Source organism: Pelodiscus sinensis, chromosome 8 (assembly GCF_052426305.1).
Source record: "Pelodiscus sinensis isolate ZL-2025 chromosome 8, ASM5242630v1, whole genome shotgun sequence".
NCBI lineage: Eukaryota > Metazoa > Chordata > Testudines > Trionychidae > Pelodiscus > Pelodiscus sinensis.
In genome coordinates, this window is record NC_143059.1 from 28098118 (window position 1) to 28110294 (window position 12177).

Genomic DNA, 12177 nt, shown 5'->3' on the forward strand with positions numbered 1-12177 from the left:
CTAAAATATATATAAATTGACTGTCTGCTGGTTCAGTTCCTGGCTGTCACATTTAACCCTAGTGGGGTCTATATTTTAGTGGTGGCCTGTGTAGTTTGCAAAGTGCTTACAATTGGAAGTTGCTGTATAGATATATAATGCATTATTACTGAAACAACTCAGTATATATAAAATGTCATCCTTTTAAAATTATAATTTCCCTTTTCATAACTCTTTTTATCTCCCATCTTGGTAGCTGAGCATTATGTCACAGAATACAGCCTCTGTTATTTCCTTGACTTTCTCATTGTGCATGAGAGGGCTGGTATTCTTAGTCATAAAGACTCTAGTAATGTTTCCTCTCTGAAACTACCATAGCAATACTTAATCAGATTATTAAATCCATAATCACGAGCTTTCGTGGGTACAACCCACTTCTTCAGATGAATGGAGCAAGTCGTCTAGCAGTACAAATAAATAGCAGAAAAAAAGGAGACGGTTTAAAAAAAAAAGTTGTCAAGTAGAGGTGTCTGTGCTAAATGAGGTATGATACTACAGGTTGAACCTCTAAAATCCAGAACTCTCTGGTCCAGCAACATCTGTGGCCCCACAGGACCACAGATACTGTTGGACCTGAGAGCCCTCGCTGGCCAGGTTCAGAATGAGATCCTGGGCTGAGGTGGCGGGTGGAGAGCCCAGCCCCAGCAGGGCCAGTGCCTGGAAGATCATAGCCCTGGCCAGGGCTGGCGGCAAGGAGCACAGTCCCAGTCAGGTCTGACCTGGAGGTCTGACCTGGAGGTAGCAGGGCCAGTGGCCAGGAGTGCAGCCCTGGTTCGGGCTGGCGCTGTGAGAAGCACAGCCTCAGTCGGGGCTGGCGCAGTGCAGGAGTGCAATCTTGGCTGGGGCTAGTGGCAAGGACTGGAGTCTTCTGGGCACACAGCCGGGATTGGGGCTTTGGTGTATCCGTGTGTGTGTGGGGGGCGGGGGGAGGAGGTAGTCACTGCTGGGGGTGGAGGCAATGGGGCTGGCCCCTGTGTGGGGCTGGTGTGGTGGGGGACACAGAAGTGTGTGTGTGTGTGTGTGTGTGTGTGTGTGTGTGAAGGGGCTGGAGGCAGGCGGCAGGGAGCACAGCCCCACCCGGAAGCAGTGCCTATACCAGGTAGGGACCCTTGACCTCCCCTCATCTGGTAAACTCCATTGTTTGGGTCCACTCAGGTCTTGAGGGTGCTGGACAAGGGCAGTCTGACCTGTATCTACATTTTTTGTTAGTCTGTAAGGTGCTTCAGGACCATTTATTGTTAAAGTTTTTTCATTTAGGGCATGTCTACACTAACTCCCCTTATTTCGAACTAACAAGGCAAGCGTCCACACTACCAAGGCTTTGAAATAACCTGGAACTCTAGACATAGCTTTACAGACTAATATGGCTACCCCTCTGACACTTTTAAAATAAGAGCTGTAGTCTAGTAAACAGAGATGTCATGCAAACCACTTTTTAGTTTCAGTACTCAGTAGCCTTGTAAAAATTCTTTTTAGTTTCATATTTGCTGATGTATGTAATATTTACAAGACCCTACACCAGTAGAGGAAACTATTTTGATTACAGCTAAAGAGGAAGATACTTGGCAACCTACGGGTGATAAAAACGGTATTTTGTAGTCTAAGTTAGTAGCCCCGTAAGACAGAGGGTTACAATAGGAAAGAAATAGAATCTTCTTCTTTGGGTAGTGTCCCCGTGGGTGCTCCACTCTAGGTGTCTGGCTCGTCCCGGCGCCACACATCAGAGACTTGTCAGCCGTGGTTCAGCCGTGCCGCGCATGCGCGGCAGCGGCATGTACTGTTCACACCATTTGTGAGCTTGCGTGTGGCCCGGCTCCCGCTAGTTCTTCCTAACCATCCTCGGTCGCAGGTGGAGTAAATCCCTTCTCCTCAGTCTGGAAAAAGAGACCTATAAAAGTTGTAGATAGTTAGCCAAAAAAAGTTATAGTTAGTCATAGTTATAGTTATATACTTTGTTTTGGTTCCTGTTTTTTAAAAAAAACAACAACAAACAACAGTTTTTTTTCCTCATAGTGTTGTTATAGTTAGAGTAATGCCAGGGTCCCCCGGATTTAAGAAGTGTGCGGACTGCCACGATGCGATGCTGGCCTCAGATGGGCACTTGATGTGCATAAAATGTTTGGGCGAGGGTCATATCCCTCAGAAGTGCCCACACTGTTCCAAACTCACGGCCTGGGCTCACGAGACTGAGAGATGCGGCTTAAAATGCTTCTATTCAGCAAGGCTGTGCAACCTGCTGACACCGAGCCACACGGATCACCCGCAGCTTGGGGGCCCATAGCGGACAAAAGATCACCCCCGCGACATTTTGTCTTCACGGAAGAGTCTGGGTGACAAACCAGGCACCTCGGGATTTATGGTGTCCTGGCATGCTGACAGGCATGAGATGAGCCGCAGAATTTCTGAGCTGAGCACTTCCCTCCATAGGGAAGTGACTATGACACTGGCCATAGCCTCAAGATCTGATTCTGCCCCGGTAGCTGCGAAATGAAAGTCTACAGCACCGACTACCAGGGCCCCGTTGGCGGCACTGACCATTTCTGCACTGACGACCGAGTCTATATCGGCACTGACTCCTCTGGCACCAGCCTCCTCGGCACCAGCTACCACGGCGCCATCTCCGGCACTGTCACATAGTGGTGTATCCACACCGACGTCGGCACCTATTGCCTTACCGGCACTGACTTTGGTAACCAGCATAGCAGAACAGTCCACTCTTCAACCAACGGCATTGGGGCAGAGCACGTCCCACTCTGGTGCCCTTCCTTCCTCAGTGCCGGTGAAAGCTAAACAAAAATATTGGAGGCTAGTGACTCCCTCTCCAAGTCCGGAACCGGAGGGTTTTTCTCCTCAACCTCAGTCATCAGCTTCTGTCTTTTTGGTGCAGTTACAACAGGAGTCCCATATCACACACAGACAAGGTCAATAACAATTCAGACCATCACCTCGGTATTCGCTATCGCCTCAGCGATATTACAGGCATTCACATTCAACAGCCTACGTCACGTGTAGATCTCGTTCACCTACACGCTTGTCATGTTACAAGTATTGTCACGACTCTAGAAGGAGATACTCACCAGAATATTCACCAAGATGGTATCACCATGACCGCTACTATCAGTATCGAGATTATCAGGGCTCGACAAATAGTGTAATCTACTCGCCCGTGGCAAGTAGATTACACCCTGGAAGAGCCGGCGTGGAGCGATCTGCGCATGTGCAGAATGATCTGCACATGTGCAGAGCGCAGAACTGTGCAGCTGGCGAGTGGGGCTTGCCGCTCCTCAGCGAGCCCTGGAGATTATCATTATGGACACCGTTACCCTTCAGGACGTTCGTTTTTGAGATCGCCGCAGCGCTATCAGCAGCACTCTCATAGCACTGTAAGGTTACCAACACCACCAGAACCTCCTACAAGGCCATCCAGAGATATGTCTCTCCGTCTCTGACAGCCAGAACCAACAGAACTATCTGTCCCTGAACAGGCACAATCACAAATTCAATCTCCGACTGACCAGTCTTTGTCTTCCCTGGATGAGGCAGTTTTCTCCGATGATCTTTCTCCCATGGATGACATTTGTCAATTTCACGATCTCTTTAAGAGAGTAGCGGAGTCCCAGGAAGTCCAGCTAAGTGAGGTTCAACAAAAACATCATTGCCTCTTAAAAAATCTCCAACCATCACAAAAGTAAAAAATGGCATTCCTGTTAGACGAGGCAATTCTAGAGATCGCTGATGATATTTGGCAGGTACCATCCTCTTTTCAGGCCACACACAAAAGAGCTGACAAAAAATGTTTTGTCCCCTCAAAGGGGATGGAGTTCTTGTTTGCTCACCCACAACCTAATTCTTTGGTTGTTGATGCAGCTCAACAGAGAGCCAAGACATCCCAAAGCAAAAATGCTGCTGCGGATAAAGAGGCAAAACAGCTAGACCCGTTCAGCCGAAAGGTCTCCTCCTCCTCGTTGATCCTCAGGATGGCAAACTATACTGCCCTCCTCTCCAACCATAGCTTCGATAACTGTATGAAGCTAGTGTCATTACTGGAGCACCTACCTGAGAACAAGCATCAACTTTTAAAATCTGTAGTGCAGGAAGGTTATGCAGCATAACAGCTTAGCAGATCTCTCTTGACATTGCTGACAGAGCAGCGCGTGCCATGGCAACATCAGTGGTCATGAGAAGGTCATTTTGGCTGCAGCTGGCCTCAGTGCCTAAGGAACTGCAAGCCAAAGTTGAGGATCTGCCCTTCGACAGGCAGACTCTCTTTGTCGAAAAGACAGACCAAGACCTACACTTGGGCAAAGACTCCAGAACAACCCTGAGAACGCTAGGGATGTATGTGCCCCCATATCGGCGTAAATGTTTCACACCCTACTATAAACAGAGGGCCTTCCCTTGCTCCGGGCCTACATATAGGCATTATGTTCAACAGCAGCGTGGCAGACCTCGACAAGAGAAGCATCGCCTGCAAACGGCCAATTCACAAAACAACAGGCAGCAAGTTTGACAGTCCTGTCGCGGGACTGCGAACCATTCCCCTCACATAACTTTTGCAATCCCAGAATGTATTTCACCATCGTTTAAGACTTTATCAACTCAGGTGGTTTGCCATCCCCACCGACCGCTGGGTTCGTGAACTGATAACGTCCGGATACTCGATCCCACTTCTTTCTCTTTCTCCTACCTCTCCCCCATCCCTGTCCCTCTTCAGGGACCCATCTCGCGACACTCTGCTAATGCAAGATGTCCTATGGCTCATACAGATCGGGACAGTGGAGAGAGTACTGGAACAATGTCAAGGGAAAGGATTCTGTTCTCGGTATTTCCTCGCCGAGAAAAAGTCAGGAGGATAGAGGCCCATTCTGGACCTTCGACGTCTCAATTGGTACCTCCGGAAAAGCAAATTCAAGATGGTGACATTGGCTTCTATCTTCCCAGCATTGAACTCAGGAGATTGGTTCATGTCCCTCGATTTGCAGGATGCGTATTTCCACGTTACTATACACCCAGCTCACAGATGCTTCCTCAGGTTCGTTATAGGCACGCAGCACTTTCAATACAAGGTCCTCCCCTTCGGCCTGTCGTTGGCCCCGAGGGTCTTTTCCAAGACACTCACCGTGATCGCTGTGCATCTACATTGCCAGGGTATCGTCATATTTCTGTACCTGGATGATTGTCTAATCAAGGCGAACACGTACGATCGTGCCCTTCGTGCCACCAAACTCACAAGAAATATATTTTCAGATCTGGGTCTTGTGATCAACATCCCAAAGTCGTTATTCATACCGCAAACGTCCCTAGAGTTCATTGGGACACGGTTAGATTCTACAATGGTCAGGGCCTATCTTCCTCAGGAGAGATTCCACAAAATACAGAATCTTGTGCAGATGCTTTCAGCCAGTCCCAAGGTGTCCAGACTCACCTGTCTGCAACTCATGGGACAACATATGTAGTACACAACAACATATGTAGAACGACACACGAGGTTACACCTCAGATGCCTCCAACATTGGCTGGCCTCAATCTATTGACCAGGCAACCAAGATGTACACAGACGAGTTATGATATCTTCCATGGTACGACAATCTCTAACATGGTGGACTTCTCCTACCAACATGCTTTCAGAAGTGCCTTTCCACCGTCCACATCCCACGATTCAGATGACTTTGGATGCCTCTCTTCTGGGGTGGGGAGCCCACTGCGTCGGCGATTTACGCTCAAGGACAGTGGAATACTGCCACGGTTTACTACATCAACCGGCAGGGTGGAGCCAGATCCAAGTCCCTCTATGCAGAGGCCACAAAGCTATGGAACTGGTGTATACGCCACAGAGAATCAACATCATAGGCACATACCTCCCAGGCAAGGACAATACCATTGTAGATGCCCTAAGCAGACATTTTTTCCCCCCAGCATGAATGGGAACTCAACCCAGCTGTAGCTCTTTCTTTATTCCAAAGATGGGGATTCCCCACTATAGACCTGTTTGTGATGCATCTCAACGCAAAATGCCAGAAATACTGCTGGAGGGCAGCTCTGGGACTGGGATCGTTGGGGGATGCATTTCTGATAGACTGGAGTCATCAGCTACTCTATGCCTTTCCTCCAGTTCCACTTCTTCTGAGGGTTCTGGAGAAGCTATCCGAAGATCGAGCCACGATCGTACTCGTAGTCCCGTTTTGGCCCAGACAAACATGGCTTCCTCTCCTGCTCCAGATATCAACCCCCCAGATCCCTTGCCAAAGCAACTGGACCTCCTGATGCAACCAGGAATGCCCATGATACATCCACAAATCGACCAACTACACTTCACGGTGTGGCTCCTAGCTGGTTTCACCGAACAGAAGTCCTCCGCTCTCAAGAGGTGAAACACGTACTAATGTATAGTAGACGCGATTCTACTCTAAAGACTTACTGTTACAAATGGCGTTTTCACTCATGGTGTTCGGTCAATACTTTCAATGAAATGTCTATCCCAGTCCATCATATTCTGGACTATTTGCTTCACTTGCACCACTGAGGACTGAGACTTTCTTCCATCAAAGTCCATCTCATCGCGATCTCTGCATTTAAACAACCTATTGAAGGATTCACAGTACTTGCCCATCTGATGACCAAACGTTTCTTAAAAGGCCTAACAAATCTATATCCTCTGCACAGAAGACCTCCTGTACTATGGGATCTGGAGCTGGTTTTGGACACCCTTAAATATCCACCCTTTGAGCCATTAGCTACCTGTGATATATCTACACTCACAATGAAGGTCGCATTCCTCCTAGCCATAACATCAGCTCAAAGGATTGGAGAACTGGCTGCTCTCTCCGCTAGTCCACCCTACACTCTATTTACCATCCAGGGAGTAATACTTTGACCTCACCCCAGTTTTTTGCTGATGGTGAATTCGGAGTTCCATATTAACGAACCCATACTACTTCCAACATTCTACTCTAGCCCATACACCTCTAACCAGGAAGCCCAGCTATATACCTTAGTCGTCCGAAGAGCCTTGGTGTTTTACCTTCGGAGAACACGCCCCTTCCATCAATCTCAACGGCTCTTATTCTGCATGGCCGAACGAGTTAAGGGCCAACCATTGTCATCATAGCATATCTCAAAAATGATTGTAAAATGTATTACAACATGCTACTCATTACGAAACAAGTCAATACCTACCTCAATGACTGCTCACTCCACCAGAGTGACATCCACCTTGATGGCTTTTCTCAAAGGTGTCCCACTTCAGGACATTTGTCGCACAGCAACCTGGTCTTCGGACATGACATTTGCGAAACATTACGCAATTGATGCTATTGCTCGTGATTCAGCACTGGCCTCTGCAGTACTTGCCACAGCAATTAAATCCTAATATTAGTCCCACCTTCATACGAGGCTACTGCTCTGTACTTACCTAGGGTGTGTCTAATCTACATGGCTGCATCGATGGAGCCATGTAGATTAGGCTGATCGACAGAGGGAAATGAAGCAGCAATTTAAATAATCGCGGCTTCATTTAAATTTAAACGGCTGCCGCACTCTGCCAACCAGCTGAGGATCAGCTGTTTGTCGGCAGATCGGGGCAGTCTGGATGCGCCGCTGTCGACAAGGAAGCCTTTGTCGATCGGCGCAGGTATGCCTTGATGATGATATACAAGTAGGTTTCATAGTAATTGAAGAGAATATCACGCACGCGCGCTCTCTCTCTCACCCACCCACCATGTCTATAATGAGTAGGTAAAGCCAAGGGGGGATAGAGAAATGGCATTGATGGCAAGTATTTCCTACTATCCCCTCAAAAAAACCCCCAAAACTCTGAGTGTAAGTTGGAGCTGTTGTTGTCCACATTCATTAATAGTACATCTCTTAACCAACCCTCTAATTTTTTTCCACCGCTGAGCAGAATGAATTTTTTTTTTATATGCACTAAGGCAGAGGTGATGTGTGACGCAGACATGATGTGTAATACACCACCTTCATATTGGGGCACAAAATAAAAATCATGTTACAGAGGTGGGACCAAGGGGTTCTGAGTATGTGAGGGGCTCAGACCTAGAGCAGAGGTTTGGGGTGAGGGCTGTGGCTGTAGCTGTAGCTGAGGGACTTTAGGGCTGGGACAGAAGTTGGGGTACAAAGGCTCTGGCTGGGGGTTCAGGCTCTGTACTGGGGTTGAGGAGTTAGGGGTGTAGGATGGGGCTTCAGGTTTGGGGAGGTGCTCAGGGCTGGGGATTGGTGTGCCTGCGGGGATACAGGCTCTGGGCTGGGTGCGTTCGCTCTGGGAGTGGGCCTGGGATGGGGGCTTTAGGGTGCAAGACAGGGTGGGGCAGGTGATTGGGACTTGGGCTCAGGATGGTTAGGATGGGCTACTTTCCCGTGGCCGCAGCAGTTTTAGGGCTTGGGGAGAGATCTATCTCCCTCAGCTCTGAGCCCCTGCGTGGGGCTCAATAGGAAGCACACAACTGTGCAGCTTTGGGGGAACATAGTTATCTCCTCTTACTTGTATTGCTTTTTCAGGGACGAACCTAAATAAAGTAAACTTCCGATAATCTGGCACCTTTGGGACCCAGGGGGTGCTGGATTATTGGATATGCCAGAATATCAGGAGATATTCCGGAAGGGAGGCTGTGAAGGGTCTGGGGGGGGAGGGTCGGCGGGGAATGGCGCGGCATGGGGCAAACCCTCCGCCGTTTTGCAGGGAGGCGGAGGAAACCCCGCACAGCTGCTGGTGACAGGCCAGCTGGGGCTGCAAGCGGCAGCGGTGACTTGGGGAAGCGGCGGACCAGAGCAGCTGGGGTGCTACCCGGTTGTTCCCGCAGCGCTGCCTCTCACTCCCCTACTCGACACCCAGCAGCACCCCAGCTGCTCTGCTCCGCAGCTTCCCCCAAGTCCGCCACTCGTCCGTTTCAGTAGTGGAGCACAGCAGCTGGGGTGCTGCCGGGTGCCGAGCAGGGAGGTGAAAGGTGGTGCTGCGGGACCAACCCGGCGGCAGCACCCTGGCTGTTCTGCTCTGCACCTCTTCCCCAAGTCTGCCAGTGGTCAGTTTCAGCAGCAGCACAGCGGACTTGGGGAAGCGACACGGAGCAGCTCCAATTTTCCGGCTGGCCAGAGCACTTCCAGATTCCAGTTGGTGCTGGACTATCGGGAGTGCCAGACCACTGGATGCCGGACAATTGGAGTTTTACTGTATTCATGTATGATGTCTTGCATGCTGGCAACATGGTTAGTGGCCCCATGAATGTCATGTTAGCAGCTAAGCTATTGGTATTAAATGTAGATTTGCTATTTGCAGAAAATGACACTTGAACCAATAAAATTCATACTATCAGCTTTGTAACTGGTGAGCCACTGAAAGGATTAGTCGTTTCAGCATGCATATGGGGTTTTGCCACCTCTCTGAACTTTCTTTTTAGGTGTCATCTGAAAAGGAGAGATATTGTTTAAAAGATGGAGCATGAGTCACTAGTCTGATTTGCAGCACAGAGTGTATGGGTATGTGCAAGCCAGACTGGAACTGTGGTGCCATTTGTTTTGAACAGGCCATGAAGCACTTTGGCATTTACCTGATTTGAGATCAGAGAATTAAACTACCAAGTAAGAACCTCACTAAATGGGAAAAGGGGTTGTTCACCCTAGTATCTTGTCTTGCTGTGCTGTGCTGTCTTGGTTCTCCTCTTTGTGGTAATGCTGTCATGCTTGTTACAGCTGTTTCATAACATCTGAGGAGCTACAGGACAATGTACTCGATTCAAAAATGTACTCTGCCAGCATAGTTTTGCATTTTAAAAATCAATATACTCTGATTTTTTTAATACTTTTTTTTAAAAGTTAAGATATTAATCAAAGGTTCAATCCTGTAAGGTTCTGGTCTTCTGTGGGCTCAATCTAGTAAAACTTGAAGAAATGAGTAGTTCCTTATTCTAACAGGATTATTCACATTCTTAAAAGTTTACCTTGCATTGATTTGTGGATTGGCTTCTTGTATGATCAAATGCCAAATAAGGCCTTTCAGCATTTACCTGGTAAATTTAAATATAACCATTTACCTGGTAAATTTGTTATTAATAACCTCTTAAAAGAAATTGATTTTTTTGTCTGACCAAATTATTAATAGATGTGATTATAATAGATCCTAGAAAGGCACTTACCATAATCTTAGGTTTTGCATTTTTTAAAAGGTGGTGAAAAAGGCAAAGTAGAATTTCATAAAGGAATAATTTCTTTTCCTTCCTTAATTAATTAATTTTTCTATGTTGCCATAATTTTAAAATGTAGCAATTCTAAGTGACACATGGAATGTCTTTTTAGATTTGGAATTTCTTGTTTATAATGTTCACTTTAATGCTTTCCAGAGTTTCCTGTGAGGGTCAGAGCATATATTTTCTTAAAACTGTTTTTCTGCCTGTTGTCATTGTATGCGTCTCTTTTTTTCTTACAGCTCTTTGATCATGTTGCTGAATGCCTGGGAGATTTCATGGAAAAACAACAAATCAAAGACAAGAAATTACCAGTTGGGTTTACATTTTCTTTCCCGTGTAGACAATCGAAGTTGGATGAGGTAAGAATATTTCAGAATTGTTTTAATGTACAGAAGAGACACCGTACTGTTAATCCTTCCCTGCCCTTCTCCCTGTCAGCAAACCAGCAGTATTCCAGTTGGCCTGACTTCCAATGTAAGAATCAGGTGTTGCACTTTTCATTGTACAGGTTGGACTTTCCTGGTCCAGTACCCTGGGGACCTGATCCGTCCTGAATGAGGGAGTTTGCTGGCTGGGCCATGGAAGATCAATTCTGGTCCCTGGCTGACAGCCTCCAGGCTTTCCTGTGGGCTGACAGCCTCCCCATCTGGCCACGCTGCCAACCCCGACTGCATTCCCCTCTCTGGTTGTGCTGCTGGCCCCAATGCCACTCTCAGCCCCGACCATACTTCCTGCCCTGCTCCCAGTCCCAGCTGTGAGCCATGGAGAGTTCCTACCTGTGGCACTTCATCTCAGAATTATTTAAAAATGCTTTTAAGCAAATGAACAGTCTGTGCTATGGTATATTAATATTTTAGGTTTAACGAGGATGCTCTAATTGAAAGTAAAGGATAATATATGGGTTATAATTCTGAGGGCCCAGTTCACCAACACTTGCTCATACTGACTAGCACATACTGTGATGAAAAAATGGAAACCGGTCCGAATTTAGTGACCTAATCTTGAGAGGTGATGAGCATCTTTCACACTCATTGAATAAAAATAGAAGTTTAAGGTGCTCAGCCCTAACCAGAATCGCTCCACTAGATTGGAAAATAAATATGGTTACAAAATGAAATCTGTCTGGCTGCATTGTAACTCTGAATGCATAATGATTTTTATGTGAAACGCTGAACTGCAGAGTCCCCTGTAGTGTATTTCTGCATTATTTCTCATCTTTTACTTTAGATAGCTAGAATGACTCAGCAGCATGCTAATACAGTATTGCTATAGAAACTGTGTACCAATGCTTATGGACTAAGAAGCAATGAAAGTGCACATATTGATGGACATTCAGGATATGGCTACACAGCAACATTATTTTGAAATAACTAGCATTATTTCTAAATAAATTAGTTCACGTCTTCGCAGCAGGCAGTTACTTCGAAATACTGTCAAGCTGGAGGACTTCTTACTCTGACTCCTGTAACCCTCATTGCACGAGGAGTGAGGGAAGTTGGAGGAAGAGTGCTCTATTTCGAAATAAGTGCTGTGTAGATGCTCCCAATTTCGAAATAAACTATTTCAAAATAAGCTATGCCGTTGATGTATCTCAATTTGCGTAGTTTATTTCAAATTAAGCCCTGCTGTGTAGATGCACCCTCAGTGTTTTAAACATGACATCTGTACTAGTTGTAAGGGCCTACATTTTATGGAGAGCATAGCAAATAACACCTTGTTACACCCCTGGTGGACGTAGAGGTGCCAGCAGAAATTTGTGGTATAAACTTGGTCTCAGGCTATGTCTACACTCGTGGCTTCTTGCGTGAGTAATATGCAAATGAGGCTGTGTGGAATATCGCCGAGCCTCATTTGCATACCTAATGAGCCACCATTTTTTTCAGAAGAGGCTCTTGCGCAAGGAACGTCTACACTGCCCCTTCTTGCGCAAGGAAAAATCCTCTTG

The 12177-nt window shown here is 47.0% G+C and overlaps 1 protein-coding gene across 1 annotated transcript in view; it reads left to right on the plus strand.

Annotated features, from left to right (window-relative positions):
* Positions 1–12177, plus strand: part of HK1 (hexokinase 1) — a 95933-nt gene that overhangs the window by 28802 nt on the left and 54954 nt on the right. The window contains exon 4 of the mRNA XM_006121526.4: positions 10472–10591. Within this exon, the coding sequence (XP_006121588.3) occupies positions 10472–10591 (120 nt within the window). The remainder of the gene's footprint in view (positions 1–10471; positions 10592–12177) is intronic.